The 21,987-nt window shown below is 42.1% G+C and overlaps 1 protein-coding gene across 2 annotated transcripts in view; it reads left to right on the forward strand.

Annotated features, from left to right (window-relative positions):
* The window catches only part of disc1 (DISC1 scaffold protein), a 37,451-nt gene extending 16,075 nt beyond the window's left edge, over positions 1 to 21,376 (forward strand). The window contains exons 10-14 of one of the 2 annotated variants that reach the window (XR_006361872.1): positions 5,111 to 5,171; positions 11,302 to 11,545; positions 12,620 to 12,644; positions 13,853 to 13,897; positions 18,053 to 18,071. Coding sequence is in view for 1 of the 2 variants with exons in the window: in XM_044046054.1 (XP_043901989.1) it covers positions 5,111 to 5,171; positions 11,302 to 11,545; positions 13,853 to 13,897; positions 18,053 to 18,176; positions 20,081 to 20,307 (701 nt within the window). In the remaining variant the exon portion in view is untranslated. Of the gene's footprint in view, positions 1 to 5,110; positions 5,172 to 11,301; positions 11,546 to 12,619; positions 12,645 to 13,852; positions 13,898 to 18,052; positions 18,177 to 20,080 lie in introns of those variants that run through there. The other variant, XM_044046054.1, reaches the window with a different exon arrangement.
* The last annotated feature ends 611 nt before the right edge of the window (positions 21,377 to 21,987 follow it).

Genomic DNA, 21,987 nt, shown 5'->3' on the forward strand with positions numbered 1-21,987 from the left:
TATGGAGCCAGTCCAGGTCAATGTCAAGTGTGTATACAGCGTCTGTCCAATGTCAAAATACCGTCACTCTGTGCTATTAGACAAATGCAAGTTTTCTCTTAATGGAGTGTCAGGGACTAAAGGTGAGGACACGTATGACTTATTCATGTCTCTGTCGCTCTCAAGGTGCTTCCGTTGAGGACTTGATGGTATGTGCGACTTCTCCTAAAAAGAGTGCTGGAATGATTGAGTGAGTGCAGCGCGGTGGTTAAATAGACCCAAGAGAATGTTAGTCCTGTTTTTGTCTTTGACATTTTGCCAGTGTTTGCTTTTAATGATGCATCATAGCATCCATACAAACACAGGAATCACCACGTAAAGCAGAGAGAAGTTGATCGAGGCACCACTGTAGCTACTGCTGCTGCTGCTGCTTCTTCAGTCAGTTTCTTTTTTCAAAAGAAATCCATACTAATCATCAGAGCACAGTTTTGGTTTTATCTAGTTCCACTTTGAACTAGAGAAGCTCAATGTGTGTTTCTAGCCGTGCTGTGATGTTGGTCCATGAAGTCTCCACTTCGGTGAAACCGGTGATATTTTAGTACTCTCAGCTGTAGTGTGTATGTCGTGCTATGTGGTAAATACTAACATGCTAAATCATGAGGGTTGAGTTTAAGCTTGCAGATAAAGGGACACAAGAGTTCATTGATGGATTGAACATTTAAGATGGTTTAACCCAAATCCAGAAGAGCACAAAACTGCTAAAAACAGGGCAGGGCTTAATGTGGCTGGACAACAGGAACAAGGCAGGGAAAAAAGGCAAAATACATAAAGTAAACCCACAGCAAAAAACAAGGTACAAGGTTGTAGAGTGCAAAAGACAGTCGCTAAAGTCAGGTTTACTGCGAAGGTGACCTGACAAACTGGTGTGGAGGAACAGCCGCTCTTATATACACTGAAGGAGGTGGGAGTTGATGAGCCAGATTGGTCGCAGGTGTGCAGTGAGCGCCAGGTGAGCAATCAGCCGAGCCCAGCCCCAGGGAGAAGGAAGGAGGAGGTGTTTTCAAGCTTTTAGGATCTTACATGTACTCAGCAAATAATAAGTTTGTATTCTATTCTCAACAAAACTCTTTTTCATGATATTTGACTTGAACATGTCTAAAATCTCAGAGCATTTTAGCTCCCACAATTGAAATATATAGCCCGAAACAGATTTCCTCCACACAGCCAATGTTTTTTGTCACATTACTCATTGTGTAGCCCTTTCCTGCATATGCCCCACAATATGTTACACGGTGCTGGCTTCAGTCTAGGTACTGCACTGCTTTGTGATCCTTCAGCCTTAGCGCACCACATCTTATAGAGTGTCTGTATGAGTTATCAGCGTGTCCCTCTCCCTCCATTCGCTATGTTGCTGAGCTGCAGTTAGGGTCAGATGCATTCATACAATATGAGTTCCCACATATGCTGACAGTGTGTTTGTGTTACCCACGCCGCTGTAACTCTCCAACAGCCCAAGCTGAGCCTGAAGCCATTAATCACAGTCAGTGCCTTAAACTCGGTTACAAAGACACACGATTTCTCTTCTGCCTTATTATGCGCAGGCTCTTAGAACACACATATCTGCGGTGCTGTGTTAGCACAGAGCCGCCCTCTAATTTGTTTGACAACATGAAGGCCTCACAGATGTTGGCCGCTTTTATTGTTACAGTGCCGTGTAGAAAAGACTGCATTATTCACTTTCAATTAGTGAGCCGTTTAAATGCTTATAATGCTGCAGCAGATCCAAACACCTTGTCGTTGTTAACTTGTGCAGGCTCATTAAAGCCCATAACTTCATTATCACCAATCGTGCATTAGCATGAGATAGTAACTCTGCTCCATTTGCTTTATCCGTCTAATCACTGATGGTAATCATTAGATTCATCATTTTTATTTATCTACTTTACATCTGTTTAGCTGAAGTAATTAATTCTTCATTAGTCTACTTTCACCTCCTGTATTTCATGCAAATGATCATGTTATTTCCCCTCACATCTCTATAGAGTCCTTGCTCTGTATTATGAATGAATGGCCTCTTCTGTGATTTTGGCCATGGTCCGTCCTTGGTAACAATCGGTGACGTTTATTTTCCAATGTCGACTCTTTCATTTCTTCTGTGAAGTTCCCCCAACACCAGATATACTACTGAACTTATTTGGCCAGAGTGCCTCTCTTCTTTATGTATCTTTAATAAGGATTCTATTCACATTGTCTGCCAATGACAGGAGCTTACCTCAGACCTTCCAAAGTGATAAAGTCTCCCAGTGCTCCTCCACTCTCTGCTGCTGGATGTCTTGTCCCACTCTATCAAGAAAAGATGATTTTAATCTGTTATGCTTGAGAAAGACACACCAGTTCACCGGTTGGCATGGTGACGAGATGGCACGTCGACTCTCCTCAGCATATGAGGGTGTTAGCGATGTGAAAAAAAAAATACATTTAGTTGATAGACTTGTGTCTGTATCTTCAATCTTCAGTTCAGGGTTTTTCAAGTGTGATTGCTTGAGGTACTGACACATTGTCAGCACTGACTGTGCCGAGCGTGCCGGTGTGGCCAAGAACGAGGTGGGACCTGAAAACATGGCTGCCAGCAGGGACATGAAGAAAATTTGATTTCAGCCACTTAACAAAATGCTAGCGGAATAAAAACTAAGCCTGCACAAGTGTGTAGTATCTTAAGAATATTTTCTCCTCCTTATCTCATTGTTAGACAGCCCTTTCCTCAAATCAGTGTTTTTAGCTTGCAAGGTCTCAAGAGCTGCTGGTTCACTGCTGCCTCATTTGCCACGTTTGTGTTACTTTGGTAAATTCAAGTACACAAGTGCCGTGATGTTAAATCCCTGATTTGGTGCTGGACATAGGTGCTGGGAGGGAGCAGTTTTAAAAGTGACAATCAGGTGTATTTGTTACCCCTTTACGACATTTTTTCTGGCATAAACACTGACCTTGTCAGGGCCAGTAGTTCTCACAGGAACCAAAACCTGGTCCTAATGAGGCAGAACCTCATTTCTGAGGAACTGGTTAAGTTTAGAGTTTTAAATTGTGGATAGGTTAAGTTTAGGGTTAGGGATAATGCTTTGGTCAGCCTGTCCAAATGAATGGAAGTCAATGTAAATCCCTAAAAGGATAGCTGGGCGAACTTGTGTGTGTGTGTGTTCCTCTTTTTCTCTCAGAGATTCCCTGCTGTGCCAGTCCCCCACCCCCCCAGCCTGTCTCACCCTGGAGCTGAAGCTCTCTAATAACCACCATCAAGACAATGATACAAATCACATTTCAAACCTCAGTGATATTCAGAACAGCCAATTAGGGAATGTTCTCTCTGTGTGATCCAAATCTGATGTGAGTGAGCTAAGTAGCTTTACACTGGAGTAGTTTCAAAATTATTTTGGGCTCCTGTTTCCCTAAAGCGAAGGAATTCCCATACATATGATCCTTCATCATAGATTTTTATTGGATTTTATATGCTCTGTTAGAGTAATGGGTTTTTGGGAAACACCATTAATCACTATGATGCTGAGAGATGTTTGATCATCATCCGTGTCTGTAAAGACATTCTACTGCTGTTGACAAGAGGTCTTTAGTGTCTATGTAGAACTGTTCCTGCGAAGTTGGAATCCCTCTTTCTTTTATTATTTAACTTGAAAACATTCACACTTCAACAGATAACAAATATCTTAGCCTTTGAAATAAAAAGCTATAACTGCAGAAATGTCTAAAAGAAAACTACGTTTGTGTTGTAAAGTGTGTTTTTTGATTCATTCTGGTCAGGTCTGTCTCACAATCTCTTAGGTGTCACTGACCTTCCATTTAATGGCGTTTTTTCACTATATAGTGCCGACTCTGCGTGGTTTGGTTGGTTTTCCATTACAATGTAGTACCTTCTCAACGTGGGCAGAGTCATCATTGCATGGCTGCATGAACTTGCTGTGACTCTTCATTTGAGACACAGACAAACTAGTGACTTGTAAAGCAGTTGTTTTAGACGTACTGAATCATTATAATCAGTTAATTAAACAGATTAGTTCAGTGCTTCCTGCATGACAGGAGCACAGACACAGTCTGACACAGTCACTGAACTGGAATACAGTGGCAGGGTTTGTGACGTGGCTCGCGATCGCCGACTCCTCTGTTCAATGTTGAGATTCTAGACATTTCCTTGCAAAATGTTGGAGATGAAACCACGATTTCAGGATTGTTAAGTCTTTTTAACTGATCTACAGTTTGGCATTGTTCGGTTTGATTCTTGTGACTCTTACTGTGACGGCACTCTGACCAATCAGATCTCGGCAGTCTGACGACGTCACACATCGCCTCAGCTCGCTCGGAGCCTCGTCTGAGCAGGTACTAAAAGAACTTCCGGGTACAATCGCTAATGGAAAAGCAAAATACCCGTCTTTGGCCATGCCGAGGCGAGTCGAGTTGCGCTAGTGGAAACACGCCATAAGAAAGCAGAGAAGGAGGGTTGTATATTAATGGCCCGTGTGCTCTATGCACATATATATGTACACAATTTGATATAAGTGCATCCTATTGTGTTCAAAGACCTGCTGCTGTGGGGGTCTTATTCTCATGTTTTATACATGAGCTTGTTAACGATGCTCACTTTGCCCTCCTCTCCGCCCTGACTAACGCTCAGCCAGCCTGCGTCTGCCTCCTCAGGCGCAGCTCACTGGTGGCAGAAGGGCGCTGCAAGCGACACAAGCTATCCATCTAACTCTGTGCCCCACAGGAAATCTGGCACGATATTTGAACCTATACCATCATAAAATCTTCTTTTATCTGCAGGCCGTCTCTAATTGTATCTCCTCTCAGAGTAGTGGGAATGCTCTTTTTTCAGATGTGTCTTTGTCTGAAGAGAGAACCAGCTGGGCTTTTGTATCTAACAGTGCTCTTTCATTTTCTCACCACAGCGCTCTTAGCCAGCTGTGATGACTACCTTTCCTAATCGAGCCCATGTACAAGATCGCTAATGTCAAGTCTCAGTTTTAATGGCATTAGAGCTGTGATTTGTTGCTAGGATACCCCATTGGGGCTAATAAAAGTAGTGCAAGTAACAGGCTGTTGTTCCCCCTGTGCTTTTCTCTCCACACAGAGAGCCGCCTGAAAGAGAACACGACCAAGTATATTGAGCTGTTGGAGGACAGACTGCACAGGTAGGAGGGTTTTTGTGCCATCGTTCTCCACATGAACACTCACTATTCCAACAGGATTATCACAAGAGGACACAACCAGAGCGACAGTCTCAGAGGAATTTCCTCGCACCTCTGTTGTCCTCAATCAGAGCACTGTCTCTCTGATGCATCACCTACACCCACCACATCGTGCACTCTTTTGTTGCTGTCTTTCAAAGCCCCTGTCTCTCATTTTACCACATCTCTTATTTGTATCTCTATACCTTTCCCCCCCCACATTTAATACTTTCCATTCTAATAGAATTGTATGCATCATGTGTTCCACTTAGACCTCATGGTACCAAATAAATGGTGCAGTTTGTGGAGAGGTCATGGAGAGAAATCTTCTATACCTGCCTCCACATCTATGAAACATTTTTCACAAAATTAAACATTCTTCCGTCTGTTTCATTGACCCTCTGCGCCTCAGACCTCACTCACAGAGGACAACGTCTCCATTGTTGCTGGTGTTCACCCAGCCTGTCTGTCAGTTACACAACAGGACGGCGGCGTGCTGAGCGGCTGACTTTGTGAACACAGGGTGATGAACCCAGTCAACTGTTGACACCACACACCTGTTTGTTCTTCCTTGTGAACATTAGCGCCGCTTTGCTCGTCTCTCCAGCAGACAGGGCTGAGCAGATGCAGTCCGCTCGAATTCTGCCACATTTTTGTACCATTTGTGTTTTAAAGACGGATAAATGCAGTTGTTGTCTTTGTGTGAAACGGAGTGAGCTGTGAGTCCACTCTCCCTCTCTTTATTTTAAGGAAGGCCAGGAACAGGGGTGCACTGTGAGCCTGGAAAATCAGAGACTGTATCTACTTGACCCATATCTCTTTGTGTGGAGTGTGAGGCAGGGGAATCTTTCACTGTTTGCTTCCTTAGAGAGGCAGGGTCACTTCTTGGAATGGAGCCAGGAGACAGTCACTTACTGCAGGGCTGTTTGTTGCTGACAGTTGCACAGGCTGAGAGTCTATATGATCAAGGAGCAACGTGGCTGTGATCTCAGTGCCTGGCGGGGAAGCTTGCCTTCGGACATTTACTGTCAAAAGGGCAGATGGTTACTTTGTTTGTGCTTGTTAGATTTCTCCAAGAGTATTGAATTTTGAAAAAAAAAAAAAAAAGCACTTTTGCAACAAACATTGACTTACTGGAAGAAACCTTTTGTCGGGGTATTTTACAAGAGCAGCAATGAGTGTAAACACAAGGCAGAGTGCTACACATGCACAAGGGGAAGTCTTTAGAGAATGCAACACCTCCAATACAAACAGCAAATATTATCATTATTATCATATCAATTGTGTCTCTCTGTTTAATGCTGCTCTTATATTCTGTGACGGTATCATTTAATTGTGCCCATTACACAGATCGTATGCATGTAACCACATTGTGACTGGGAGAAAACTCACATTAAAGGGACACCTGTACCTCAGAGTACTCCAAAGTCAATTACCTGCTCATCACTTTCTCTAATATTTGATTGGCTCTGCAGCCTTGGATCATCTTCCATAACCAGAGGCCGTCCAGATCAAATCACAAAGACAGCTTTGGCTCCCACCGTCTCCAGTTTGGCACAGTGACACATATTTGGCTTGACTGAATGGACATTAAGTATAAGCAGTTTTGCAAACACACAGGTTTGTGTCGCATTCATTTGGACAGCCTAAACCAAAGCGTTAACCCTAACCAGTTAATGCCCTTACCCTAAATTTAACATAACTACCATTCAAATCTTAACCAGATCCTTAGAAATGAGGATCCAGGCTTTGGTCCACGTAATCAGTAGTTTTGTGCCAGAAACGGTCCTAAAGAGGTATCAAATACAAGTACACCCATACACACATATGCACCCATCATCCCTTGTAAATTCGCCAGCTCTAAAGTACATTACCATTGATGGATTGCTGTGGTGACGGAGGTGAGGAGAGGCGGGGGGTAGCGAGAGGCAGATTAGTGCCTGTGAGATGTCTGGTCTCCGTGGAGACGAATGGTGTTGAAAAAAGCCAATTATCTCTTCCTTGCTAAAGACAAGAACAGGATGTTAAAGCAGCGAAGATGCTGTAAGTGTGTCACCAGAACAAAAACATGTTATTCATTTAGCAGCACAGTTGTTTAATACATTATGTAGATAGTTCATTAGCAAAATTCCTTGTGTGCTTCTCTTATATTTATACAGTCTCCTGTTAAGATTTGGACATGTTCTATTGTATTTAATAGATTCACTGCAATTCATGTAGAAGCCATTAAAATGCTCAAAAGAGACATGTCTACTTAGGTAAAATTGAAGACATACCGAGAGCATCTAAGGAGTAGAACAAAGTGACCCACTGAGTCACTTGGAATTTCCAAACACCTGAATGCGGCTAAGTGAAATGTTAAGTGCTTGAGGCAGACAGACATTTTGCTCTTATGGCTGCTCTGAAAACCTCACCAGACATCGAACCACCCACCTTACAAACAGTCCACGCCATTCACCAGCCATCACACCTCATCCAGTCGTCAACACCTTCTATGTCACCATATTATTAGCACCTCTTGATCACTGGTGCTGTTCAAGATGTCGCTGCACAATTAAAACGACACATTTTCCCAAACCTAATGAATCCTTCTTGTGCTTGTGGCGTCTGAGCACAGGCAACATGAGAGGCACTGGCGTCAGGATACATGCAAAAGTCACACACAGTATATGTGACTGTAGATAACCAGGGGTTGTTTGGGTGATGGCAGCTCAGTAACGCGAGTCGTCTTTCAGGTTGTGTGTTCGATTCTTGGCTCTGTTAGTCAATGTGTCCTTGGGCAAGACACTTAACCAGTGGTTGTGTGTTTTCAGTCTGGTCATGGCTTCAGGATATGAACTGTTCGTGGTACATATTTTTCTGGACCAGTAATGTCTCTTTACTCGGGTAACAGCAGGACCAGAACGTCCATCATTCAACAGACACTTTATAATCCCTGTTTCTGTGCGTACGTAATACGTTGAGAAAGAGCAGTCCTGTCAGTCAACAGTCCCACAGGGAGGGTGGGGTGGAGGGTGAGAGACAGTAGAAGGAGTGTGCCCGCCTGCCTCTTCTCCATATTACGAGGCCATCAGTGGAGCAGCTCGCCCACATCCTTCCACTGTCAGATGGCAGGGGCTGAGCGGCTGCCACCAATTAACCCGAGGGCGATGAGTTCATACCGAGGCGGGCTGTAGGGCGCCACTGTCGCAGGGAAGCTTAGGCACAGACATTTAGTATCAATTGGCATTTTAAGGCGGATTTGGGATCGCTCAACTCTGAATCCACGCAGAGAATGATTTATAGGTGTGTGTATAAATGTGTTAAATCTTGTTTATACTCTGTGACAGAGGAGCTTATGACCGGCACACAACATGTGTCAATATGCTCTGATCCACAAGGTGGCGTACAAAGAAACTAGTCAGTCTGGATAAATAAGAGGTCAACAATATTAATGCATATAGTGATTACTTTGGAAACTAAAAGATATGTCAAGTCAAGTCAACTTTATTTCTAGAGCACGTTTAAAAACAACCAAGGTTGACCAAAGTGCTTTACAGAGTTAAAGGCACAGCAACATGAAAGGTATAAAACGTAAAATCGTAAACAAAAACATTAAAAGTAAAACAGTAAAATAGTAACATAATAAAGGCCAAAGAGTAGAGGTTGCTCTTTATAAGTGTCCAGTGGGACATGGGTAACTCAGCTACAGAAAAGGTCCGATCGTCCTGAGTTTCTAGTGGGGATTTTGGCACGATATTCGTAATAATCAGGGTTCTCCTTGGATGCATCGATTGCGCTTGCAGAAAAAAATCAGTGCTGCAACAACTTCTGGAGCCACATTGTACCCAACGTGCCACAGCGATAACATCAGTTGTGGTGCGTGCAGCCTCTCTGGTCGTCTAAACCGAGCTTTAGTGAACACAAATGTGCCCAAATGTGTGTATTTGTGTTGCTCTTCACTTCAGAGGAGACAGACAACAATGGCATGGCTCACTGGGTGCATCCCCTCTCTGGCAGAATTCTGAAGCAGCGATGATGAGTCGCAAATACGGGAGCAACAGGTCTGAGCTGAGTAATTTTTCTATTGTCTGTTTGGAAAATGAAGTTTACAGAGCGGCTGAGAGATGCGCGTTGGCAGGGCACAGAGGTTGGCAGTCTTTTCAGGCTTCTAAAAAAGAAGTGACAATCAATTTTCAGAAAGAGATGAAGGAGCAGAGTGGGAGATTAAGTAATATTGTCTGTTTGCATTTTGCTTTTCAGTTTGTTTACATGTGAGGGAGACGGCAATTTCTCCAATCAATTGTCACAGCAGGGACGCACACTCGAGGTGGAATTACATGGCTTATGGAGGCTTATATGCAAGAATATTTGTGCTTAGACTATGTGCTATGAGATTGATGTGTGTTTATTGTTCTGAATCACTCAGTGTGAGAATTAGTGTTTGTGACAGTGAGTCTCCTCCTGGCTTTGTGAAGGGCACACCGGGATAAGGACACTTCTTGCTGTGAGACGTTTGATGCACTTCGTACGCATAAAAACCCACATCTTTGCCCTTGCATCCTGTCGGCTTTAGTTTGTTTCCTGCACCGGATGAGTTTAAGGAAGCATATTTCCTGCTAAGTATTCATCCACTTCCATGTGAACCTTTCTGTGTGTGAAGCATTTGACACTTGACCCGTATTAAATGTAGAATTTTTAATAAGATCCGGAAATGTCACTTGGGACCTCGGTTATTTGGGGACAATATAGAAAGAGCGAAAATAATGATATACTGATATAAATATGAATATTTTAAAGGTCAGTGTAAATGGAATTGCCAGAAAGACCAGAGAGTAGTCTTAGTTCAACAGTTCAACAAAGTAATAGTTCAAACATCAATACTGTTGTCACCATGGAGGACTGCACTGCATATTTTTCCACAGTGTCTGTCTGTTTTAGTGTGAAATGCAAATTAGAGCTTTCAGGGTGAGATGAATGACACTCATTCATTGTAGTCAGTGAAGAAACAATAAAGCTTTCAGTTCATTTCAGTCAATTGGATTGCTGGTTTTCGAAATAATACACTTTAATTATTGTGTTTTACGACCAGAGATTACATTTAAGATATCACTAAAGTGAGGGCCAGGGAGAGGGTAAAAAAAGGATGAGTGAGTGTAATTCACTGAGTAGATAAATAACAACAACAAAAAAAAGAAAATCCTCTCATCCTCCCACTGAACTTGTGCTCAGTGACCCCAGCAGAGATGAACACTGAAGCTCTTTGAAGGAAAGAGAAGTCAGCAGAGAGGACAATGACTCTCATTGCAGTTTGACCGTGGATCTTTGGATGGTGCATTTTTTTCCATGTCACAAGAGATGTAATTTAAGATACCGTTTAAGATGCCCAGGCACAGGGAGGAGAAAGAGAGAGAGAGAGAGAGAGAGAGAGAGAGAGAGAGAGAGACAAACGGCCCAAAGCCTGCTGCCAACTAGTGGTCACAGATTTAAATACAGCACAAAACCTCTGTCAGAGAAAACATGGTCAAAAATGATTTCGTTTCAGTACAAACTCACACCATGGAATATCACAATATTCCAGTGTATCCATTGATTTGCCAACATATAGTGACAACCACACCAATGTTCACATTCACACCTATAGTCAATGTAGGGTCTCCAATTATCCCAACTCCAGTTTGCATGTGTTTGGACTGTGGTAGGAAGTGGGAGTACATGGAGGAAACAGAGAGGGGGGATGAACAAATAAAGTCCTCACTGAAAAGCCAAAGGTCAAATCAGGATGCAAATCCATCCATCCATCTTCTCCCGCTTTATCCTCCACAGGAGGGTCTCGGTGGATGCTGTGCCAATTTCAGCTGACATAGGGCGATAGGCGGGGTCACAACGTGGATAGTTCGCCCGTCCAACCATTCAATTCCAATAACCATTCCAATTTAGAGCATCTAATTTACCTAATCCCCATATTGCATGCTTTTGGACTTTGGGAGGAAGCCGGAGAACCCGTAGAGAACCCACACACACACGGGGAGAACATGCAAACTCTAATAATATAATATAAACGTGTCAGGTCATGTTTATTATACATATTATGTACATTTCTTTCTCTCTGTAGTTGTAGCTGTTCGGGCCTGGAGCGCATCTGGGAAGCTGACCTGGAAGCGTGTCACCTGTTCTTGCGCGGGCTCCAGCTGCGGACCCCTAGCTGTGGCGGGGCAGACGTGGAAGACCTCCCCCCTCCACCGGTTGACCCTCCGGCCCAGCCTTGCACCAAAGAAGAAGAAGACTGTGCCATGCTGACTGCTTTAGGAGGACGCTGGTGTCCGGAGGCCAACTTGCAGAACTCAGAGTTCACAAAGGTAACGCAAGCGCAGTATGTCTTGTTAACATCACAACCCAATGCAATGTATTATTCCTCAGCATCGCACAGTGCTGAAGCTATAGAGACCCTTAACGTTAAATATTGAGGTTTCCCTTTAGTGGAAGTCATCTTTGTTTTTCTAAATGTGTACGACTTGTCGTCACAATCACTGTGTTGTTTTCGTTTGTGTCCCCGCGGTGTGAAGAGTGACAGTCAGATAACGTCCACCCGCTTTTTCAGTCCTATACCACTTAACTGGAGAGGACATTGTCAGCGCGTACGCTCAGCTGTTATTGGATTATTAAAGTCTGTCGATTACAGTGAGATGAGCAGCAGTCTATTAACACGTTCGCTCGAAGGCATCTCTAAATGAGGGAGATGTGGGCGTGAGGGAGGCAACCATTTGGAAACGTTTTGGCTCCCTTCAAGAGTTTCATTTTACAGAGTGCAGATTTAAGACGGTATGTTTCTGCATGATTACATGCATTTAGGGGGGGGATGTGGGATTGTGTGTGTGTTCTCTGTGTTGCTCACAGTGAGTTGAGGTCCACTGCCTCAGGGCCGATTCCGACTCGTTCTCTCCTCTCCTCACACTTTCCTCCGCCCACATCGTCTGACACACTCGTCTGAGATAGGAACAAAGCCAACAGAGACAGCAATAGTAAAATATAATGGGAAACATGCCAGATATGTTTTTGTGAGACTATATTTTTGTTAATTTGTGTCACTGATTGTGATTTAAACCAGTATTTCCTGTTGTGTAGCCACTGATGATAATAGTTGTACTTATTTCAGTAGGGCTTTACTGGACTGTGGCCAAGAGCAGATGTTTGTAGATTTATTTTTTCTGATGCTTGCATGTTTCCTAATAAGAGGCTGTCAATCTTATTGTCATATTTAATTTCCCCTTTTTGTTCCAGCCACTTTAACATGTCACTTTTGCTCTGTGCATCCATACATATCCTCCTTGAACTGATATATTCTGTCTCTGCCTAAACACGTTCTACAACCTGCATGGATCTGTTTCCTGCTTTCCCTTTGTTTCTCTCTGCTTCTCTCTCTGCTCCTAAAGTCCGGCCCCTCCTAACAACTAAAAGGTGAGGCAGCCAGCCATATTTATTTCCTTTTTTGTGTCTCAGTCCTTTGCTCCGTCTGCCTCTGTTGTCTGAATTTAGAAAACTACATTTTTTTTTAAATTTTTTGTTTTAGATATTAGCAAAAAGACACATTTCAGGTGCTCAATCGAGAAACTTCTCTGGAAATAGTTCAACATTACTTACATTTAAAATGTCCAACGTGCATGGAAAGAGGCACAAAAATACATTATGCCCTGCAAATGCTCATCGCAGAATTTAAATTTGAACAAAACATTCATTTCTCAAGTAGTACCTAGCACCTTGTTATGCAATACAAAAGAGCATCAACTGTAGATGATTTTTATTTTGTTTTACTGTAAAAAGTTTCATAGATGTGTGCTTTCAATATAGCATTTTATTTTGCCACTGAATAAACAATGGAGAGTGCTGCACTGGGTCACAAAATATCAGTAAAAATTGGATGCCCATCAAGAATAAAAGCAAAAGCGTCTATTTGAGAATTCACAATGCTGACTGTCCCTTCCAAGTCAGGAGTAACTCCTCACAAGTATCTGTGGCAGTTCAAGCTACCCAAGACACTTAAATGTTGAAAAATAGAAAACTGTTCTCATAATTCATGGATGATTAGGATATTAACTGTACAACTGTTTTCATCAGGACTCACGCTGGAAACAATACAAACCCTGTAAATGCATAAATCAACAGCACAAGTCTGAAATCTGCATATGACAAGTGATTTGTTGATTTTGCGTGACTGGCTAAAAAATCTCAAATCGGGTGCAGTTAAAGACGTGTAGAACACTGAATAATGTCATACATACATTTTTAATTAAAAACTAAATTCAAAATGTTGATGATGATTTTCATTAATTTTTTCACTCCGCCTTCTTATGTGCTTACCCTAAAGCCACAAACAATGCAGTTTGTTTTCCTCCAGTAGGTGCAGTAATTAACTCCTTCCATAGTAAAGAATATATAATTATATACTTTGAGCGCTAACAAAGAAACCTGCAGTGCAGATGAGCCAGTTAATCTGTTTTCTCCTTGTCATTTTTGGTGATGAGTAATTATAACCCCATCCCATTGTGATGATGCAGCACACACACATAATCGTACACAGTACACAACATCGTTTCTGCCTCAATTATTCATGAGCAGGTTTGTGAACGTAAGGCCTCAACATATGTTTTTTTGCCCTTTTGTTTCAGAAACTGGAGGAGTTTTTGTTCTGCATGGAGGATAGTCACCCAGAGGTGTGTAACGCTGACATTGTTGGTGGTGTTCAAGTGAATGTTTTCAGTGTTAGTGGTGCATTGACAGTAAGGCCTACTGGGACACGGGAGAATCTATTAGTTGGCTTTAACTCAAACATGACCTCTGTCACATCTTTGGCTGTCTGATCAATAGTGGTCTAAATGAGAAGCCTGGGTTGTGTTGCAGACTGTCTGAGTGTGTACAATGGTTTGTATTTATTCATGCAAGTGTTTTGCTGAGTGTGTCTCTTCTCTTCACCACCTCCCTGTTTTAAATTCATACATCAATGCTGATCCACCTGAAGGGCAAATGATTCAAAGGCACCTATGTGTTAAGATAGTGTGCATACAAGTTTTCAAACCAGAATAAACTGATGTTGTATGGCGGCTTCATGACATCCACTCAATATTTTCTGGACATTGTTGGGTTGTATGTGAGAATGAAAACTTCTGCAGATGTTTCTGTGGACATTCTCCCATCAGTGAGTGAATGGGTGAGTGTCCTGATTCGTGGATGCTCCGCTCTCACATGGATATTTCTTCTGCTGTTGTGAGTGGGTCTCACCCCAGTCTGAAAAACAGTCAGTCTGAAAAGTCTGATTTTAGTCAGACAAAGACAAAAATTAATGTAAACACGTTAGTCCAACTAAAATCGACCTATAGTCGGACTAACATACCTGGATAATGTGATTCATTAGCCGGACTACGGCCTTAGCTTGTTTAAAATGTGCATGTGAACATGTCCTGCTTCGTTCCTTATATGTGATTAACAAATTCCACATTTGTGGACATTACTCAGAGTTCAAGTCTGAAAACGTCTATCACAGTTGGAATTCCTCGACATGTGAACTCAGTGCTTGAATAGAGTAAAATTGATTTTTATCATCACTTACGGGAAGACAATGAAAAGCAGCTCTACACTATCAGCAGCAGATCAATACACACACATAAAACAAACACTATCAATAAAACCCAGATTAAAATGATACTAAATCGGTTTTGTATTAGAAATAAGAACACACATCACAAGATGGTGATAAATAATAAATAAATAAGTCCTATAAATAAGTGCCGGTGCTGTAATCGAAGGGGAGATTAAATGACAAGTTGGAACAACAACAAAAGAGAGAAAATTAAATAGATCACAACTATTAATAGACTGTTGACAGCTGTACAGGTGCTCGCCACTAATTCAATTCTTCATTTCAAATTCAAAGCTTTGTCAGTGATCAGCAAACTGATCATTGTATTATTTCTTTGTGAACAAAAAGTCACTATTTTGAATGAAGAAATTATATTTGTAAGATTCACACACACAGTGAAGACATCTTGTTGTGTTGTGGAGGAGTTGTAATTCTCTGCCTTGCAAAGTGTCCGTCCAGTGACCACCTTATCCTTTTCTTAATGACTTAAAGTAAATGATTTCCTCGTAGCTGCTGCCAAGTGATTGCCCTGCTACCACAATGGAGATTGATTAGTGTGTGTGTGTGCGTGTGCTTGCTTTATTTAATCCTAATCTTGACTAATTGTTCTTTTATCCCCTTTTATCCTAGGTGGTCTGTACACCACCTTCTTCACTCTGACCTGCAGAACCAAACAACAATAGAGGGATTATTATCAGTATCAGAATCAGGTTTTTGATTACTTTTGTTAATCAGGCACTTTTGTTTGTAATAACCACTTCCTTTAGTTGTTGACAATAGATAATTGCCCTTTTTGCACTCTTTTTACACTTAATTACAGGCAATGAGTGTTCAAATCAATTTGTTTATTATTGTATTAGTCTTTAAAACATAAACTTGTGGAATAGTGCGTCACTTCCTGTTACAATAAAATGTGTGAATGATCTATGCACTAAATTATCAACAGGACATCAGTGATAATAGACACTATTAATCAAAGCGGCTTCATTTCCCGTTGAGTTTAAATTTAGTTTTATCTTTTTTATTGTTTATGGAACCATCAATTAATTCCTAGTTTTAGGATAATATTGTTGCTTTATATTTCCTGTACAGTGCAGTGTCCGTCCGAACAACACCCGTGTGAACGAAGACAATTACCTGCTGCCTCTCACTCATTATTGCTCTAAATAACCATGCTTGCATGAGTCAGAATAATGAATTTCATATCATTTTCTTAACTTGTAAGTCTAATAATAATAATCTGGGATTGTACTGAGCAAATAGCTGAAATCAAATTGTCTATGTTTTCAGTTTTTTCAAAGGCATATGCAGCAGAGAAAGTCATTTGTGTCGTGTCGATCATCACTCGGAGCAAAAATAATGGCTTTCTTCTACCGCTTTTTAAAGGGGGTTGTGTACATACAGTATGTTGCGAACAAACTGTCAGGACTCTTTTCAACCGGGACTGATTCTTCACTGTGAGCTTTTGTTTTCTATCTTGTGGCTGTATTGACTTAACAAAAGCTGACGGGAGGCTTTAACATATGGAATCAATCAGCCAAACAAACACAGAGCTCTTATCTGCAGAGGACGCTGCTAACCTTGACAAACAAGGAGCCCAGTTAATCCATACATTGACTCTCTTTCTTCTCGGTGTGAGCCGAACGTGTTCCCATCACACGAGTTAACACCTGAGGACAGACAAGCATCTCTTTCTTGTTCATGTACAGTAAGCGATAAAAAAACGAGCGTGCGCCTTTGAGTTCTACTTAATTCATTAATTGCATTAGGGATGGCCCGCGCTTATCATCATCACGCTTGTTTTGTTGTACATTTATTCTGGTCTGTTACATCATCTGGAGAAGTGGAGCTATTCCAGGACAGAACACAGACACTTCCCAGTGATTGTTCTGACACCTCTGAGCTGCAGGGAGTTCATATATCTTACCTGCAGCTATGAGTCAGATTAGACTTTGTGCGTGTTGTTTGACAAGAGCACCGTGTCTGTGTGTGCCCCAGTGTGTGTCTATTTGCTCGGAATGTGTTCTGTGCACGTGTGTGTGTGTGTGTGTGTGTGTCCTCTTTGCTTGATAAGTGTGAGGAAACTGGGACACAGTGTCTGCAAAGGGGCCAGTTCTAATTATGGCCATGCAGTGTTCTGCTGCTCTCTGCTCCTGCACCAGCCTCCAATAACACACTCAGGCCTGCAGCTTCCGCAGGTGATCTGCAGGTGCGCCGCTAAATGATGTCTGATATGCATTGTGTACGTTAAGACTGCGCTGCTTTACCCAACAATGTATTTTTCTATGTTCAGCTGTTCTTGAAACTGACATAATTAGCTGAACTTTCCGGCATAAACTCTTCAAGTTGAGCCCCGACTCACAGTTCTCTTTGTAATTAATATTAAAAGGGCTAAAAATAGACAAAACAACAACTCAAGACTTGCCTGCACATGATTACTTTAATTAAAGAAGGCCTCTTCACTGTGACTTTAATCAACATTTCATCTTAATCTTACAGTGTAAGGTTCTCACACTGTATGAGCTAGTTTTCCATTAAAATGCATCACAGATTTTTCAAAGATTCGGTCGAAGAAAATCTGCATTATGTGTGTTTCTGTCCACTGCAGTAAAGTGAATATTGGAGTAAAAGTTTGTCACCACAGAAGGATAACAAGACGCACCATCATGACGTAAATAAAGTGCACCAATAGCTGTTGGCGGATGTAGGAGGAATGTTTTCGTCTGAACGTCCTTGTGTTCCATTTTACATCCGCCTTATATCGATACGCAAACTTTTCCACCTTCCTGCAAATCAAAAGTTTGTATGTAAACAGGATGTAGACTTGTTTACAAAATGAAGTTTGATGTCTGATAACTACAGTAAATGATGATGACACTTACTTACATATTTGCGAATCAGTATTATAAGAAGAAACTGTCATCTGTCTGCAGTGCTGAATCGTGAAGCCAAGCAAAAATCCAACCACTGCATTAGTGATATTTATGTGTTGCATCAGCCGTCACTTTGGTCGCAGGACAGTGATGCCAGCCATCTTTGTACCGCTCTCATGTTGCAGCCACTATTATATGGTCAAAACCATATTTTTTTGACATCTTTTCTCTCGGTTAAGAAAAACCTTTGTGTTTATTTGTTCCTGAATAGCACATTTATATAAAACACTGCAGCTCTCTTTGTTCCTACTCCCTTTTCTGTACCTATTATTTCATGCCTTGTTTCCTCTCACTGCCAGGTTGGGTGTGGTGAGGCTGATGCTGCAGACCTGACAGAGCGCTGCGAGCTGATCAGTGACAGGCTAATGACCTTGGAAGATGAATTGCAGATGGCCATACTAAACCAGGATCGGGCCCTCACCCATATCCTTTCACTGTCCCTGAATCCCCATGTATTATATAAACTCTATCTGTATGTTTCTGTCTCTGCTCATCCATCTTAACGTCCTAGTTTCCTCCAGGCCTTCGCGTCCACACTGCCTTTGGGCCGATCTTAGTTTTCGGTGACTTTCCCTTTTGAGGGGAAAACAAGAAAAAAACAAAACACCTGTCTCATCTGATATTATGAGTCCATTCAAGGAGAAAGCTGAAGACAAACTGGGGCTTTCAGGATTTGTCTCGACAGCCTGGATGCACCTTCTGGAAAATGAAATGGTTAAAGTCCAAGCAAGGTTATTAGAGGGCTGTTGATGTGGGTTGGCAGTCCACATGAGTTGAGATTAAACATGGCAGACAGAATCTGTGCAGGGGCAGATGAAGGAATGTCAGTGTAATGACTCCGCTCCCATCCTATCTTAATGTCCATCCGCCTTCTGACCCTCCCTTCCTCTCCTTGCCGCTCCTCCTCCTTTCTGTCTGCTTTCTTCCACTCGCTAGTACCGGCTTGGAGGAAATTACAATATACATAATAATGACTCAGATTAAGCTGTCGAAGCTGATTACAGGTCACAATACATCATTTTCTGTGCTAATTAGAAAACTGATTGGAAATGGATTAGTGTGTTTTTCTCCCTCCACGTTTCCCCTCTACTCTTTGGGGTTTATTAAGACGGATGAAAAGGCAATAATTCCACAGAGGGATGCAGACGCACCTAACCTTTTTTACTTATTTTCCATCGCGCTTCATTTCTTTTCTTTTAACACAAAACCCCAGTATGACCAAAAAATTATGACAAGGTGTATTTAAGTGTACAATCCCTAAAAGCAGTGTCTTATCCAATACTTCACTCTCTGCTGAATTGCGGACTCACTGATTTCACATCCGATTAGAGATTCCCATCCCCTGCTGTGCTTTCAGGGGTCACTGCAGCCTCTTTCACTGCTGCATGATATCAAGGCATCCCGGCAGTTGGAGATGGACACAGATTGGTCCGCCTCTCTCTATCTCTCTGTTTCCATGTCCCTACACGTCAATCATCCCGACTTTTTGAAGTCGAGGCAATCTCTTTATGCAAAAGCACCACGGACACTCGAGTGAACTGAAGACGGGAACAATTTTGTTATTGTGTTGCAGAAAATGAGCCGAAACAGAACTTTAGGATGATGCTGCTGTTGCCATAGTGACGGGTAGATCAAACCTCTCATCTCGAAGGGTCTTAATTGAATCCCGGCTCTCAACACAGGAGGCAAATAGACAAAAACAGACAAAAGAAGATGGGATAGGGAAACTGTTAGTCTGTGGTGAGTTTTTACGGTTTTTCGACTTATGTCTCATCCTCATCCCATTTGGATCATGTTGCCTTCAATGTCTTGTAAAACCGACTGCATGATTCATAAAAAGCTCCTTAATGGCTGATTAAATAATGGATGAGGTCAAACTGTGTCCATTTAGACAGTAAAACGAGCCGTCAGGCCCCATCTGCCATCAAAGCCATCCCTTTGATTTGCCACTTAAGTCGGACACTCCCACGATTAATTTGAGTTTCTAAGCAGGTTAAACAGTCCCCTCCCTCCGACGACAGCCTCCATCCCATTTCATTGACGGCTGATAAATTATTTAAGTGGCCAGTCTGTTTGCTTGGGTCCCCGACGTGTCACCGAGCCTCACAGATGAGATGAGCTCATGAATAGTGAACTAGATGTGGTCCCCAGTGATCTGTTTGGTGGCCAAATCAGAGACTGATGACTTCATCAGGTTATTACCATAAACCACAGAGGGCCACAAGTGTCATGTTATTCCTCTGATATTCTCTGTTGTGTGTGTGTGTGTGTGTGTGTCTTTTATTGACGTGACTTGTGACTGAAGTCTTCCCTAACTCGTTCTGCACAGTCTCTAGAGAAAGAAGTTCAGGAAGTAAAATCCACTTTGCAAGCCATGCTCGCACAGCTCAAAGAGGAGGAAGAGGAAGCGAATGACTTAAAAGAGGATGATGACCTCATGAAAAATGGGACTGATGAGGAGGAAGAGGAAGAAGAAGATGAAGACGACGAAGAAGAAGAAGAAGAAGAAGAAGATGATGAGGACCAGTACTTCAGCGACAGCTGGGACATTTGAAGTCGATGCCTGTGGTGTTTTATGACCACTCACTCACACACTGGCTCTTTGAGACTGTGACCCTGGCTCTGCAGTCGAAGTGACCCCATATCCATTTACTGCAGATCCTCACTCAAAGCGCTTTACGAGCAGCCTCTGTGGTACTGCTGAAAGTTTCCAGTACAAAGCTTTACAGAGTCTGTGTAGCATTTTATTAACGAATGGAGGACAAACATGAAGGATTTTGATATAAACACAACATATAAGGCACTTTATTTTACGCAGATTTTTAGAAGTTTCTTGAATCTTACCAGCAGAAATTTAAAGCAACATTAACTTTTGTTCTTCATTTGCAAACTGGTTCCGTTACCAGCCATAAAAGGTTTGCCAAACATCAGAAAAGCCCTAAAACAGTAACAGTACACAGCGAGAAAAGCCACACGCTCAGTAATATCAGTGACACAAGCAGCGTTTGCTAAATGCCTGATCCTACCAGACCAAGGCATTCTGTTATATTAGAATGCACTGAACTTATTTTTATTTATTAATGCAAGATTGAGTTACAAGGCTTGGAATTGAGTGGCATTAACAAATAAATGAATTTTTTTAAACAGCAGGACAGAAAAACAAACTGTGCCTGCTCTCACTGCAACTATCTCTTTGGCCAATTGGACAACCCGAACCTTTTTACTGCAAACGGTCTTGCACATAAATTATACAATTAATGCTCAGTTTTAACGTGTTTTCCATTTATTGTGGCTTTAATTACATAGTGTTTTGTCAATTAAATAACTGTGGTGCTACAGGACGTGAGCTAACTTGAACACTTTATTTCCGTGCTTTGGAAAATTCCACTTTCCTGTGTTTAAACAGTGTATTACTGGATAAATGCTGTGTGCTTTCACACACGTGTGTCCCATTTGTGTCGCATGCATATAGAAAGAAACTGAAGGATGAAATATAAGTAGGCACATACGTATTTGCAACTGCTGTGTGTTTTTGTTTTTTTGTACAATTATTTTTTAATCTGACACATATTATGTTTTCTTCTTGTTTTATGTCAGCTCAAAAAATATACTTGTTCATTCCACTGCGGGTCACTTGAATTTTTGTGTTTTGGTCATTACATCTTGTATTCTTTTATAGCGTCTCACTAATTATAGTCAGCCTAATGTTGTGTCCTGCTGTTTTCTTCTTGGATTGAGTTACCACCCCTACCGTGACTTCCCCTCATATAAAATGTGTGGGCATGCTGCCAGGCAAGTGAGGGCAGTGGTGACATGTTGGAGATATCAATAAGGTAATAAAAGGTTCTCTAGTGAGGTCTTGAGGGGATACATGGACCTCTATTGTTATCTCACCTCGGCAGCGGCTGTGCGGCTAATTGGGAGGCAGCGTCACCGAGGACATGGTGGGGGGAAAATGGATGGTGTCGCCTTGTCTCTATCAGATTCTGCCCTGTGCTTTTGGAGGGTTGGCTATTGAAGGATCCACAGAGGGCGTGTCAGCAGTCTCACACTGCCAGGCGTAAACACAGCTGAGTGCTCAGGGTTTTGTTTTTTTTCCTTCACAGCAGCACAATAAGCTTCTCCTCACATTACTGCCAGGTTGGAAACCACTTGCCAGGCCATACATCTCCAGATCAATCAGCCTCAGGCGTTTTACAAACAGAGCCCACGCTTTCTGCCAAACACGCCCACC

This window comes from Solea senegalensis, linkage group LG15 (genome assembly GCF_019176455.1).
Source record: "Solea senegalensis isolate Sse05_10M linkage group LG15, IFAPA_SoseM_1, whole genome shotgun sequence".
NCBI classification, from domain to species: Eukaryota; Metazoa; Chordata; class Actinopteri; order Pleuronectiformes; family Soleidae; genus Solea; species Solea senegalensis.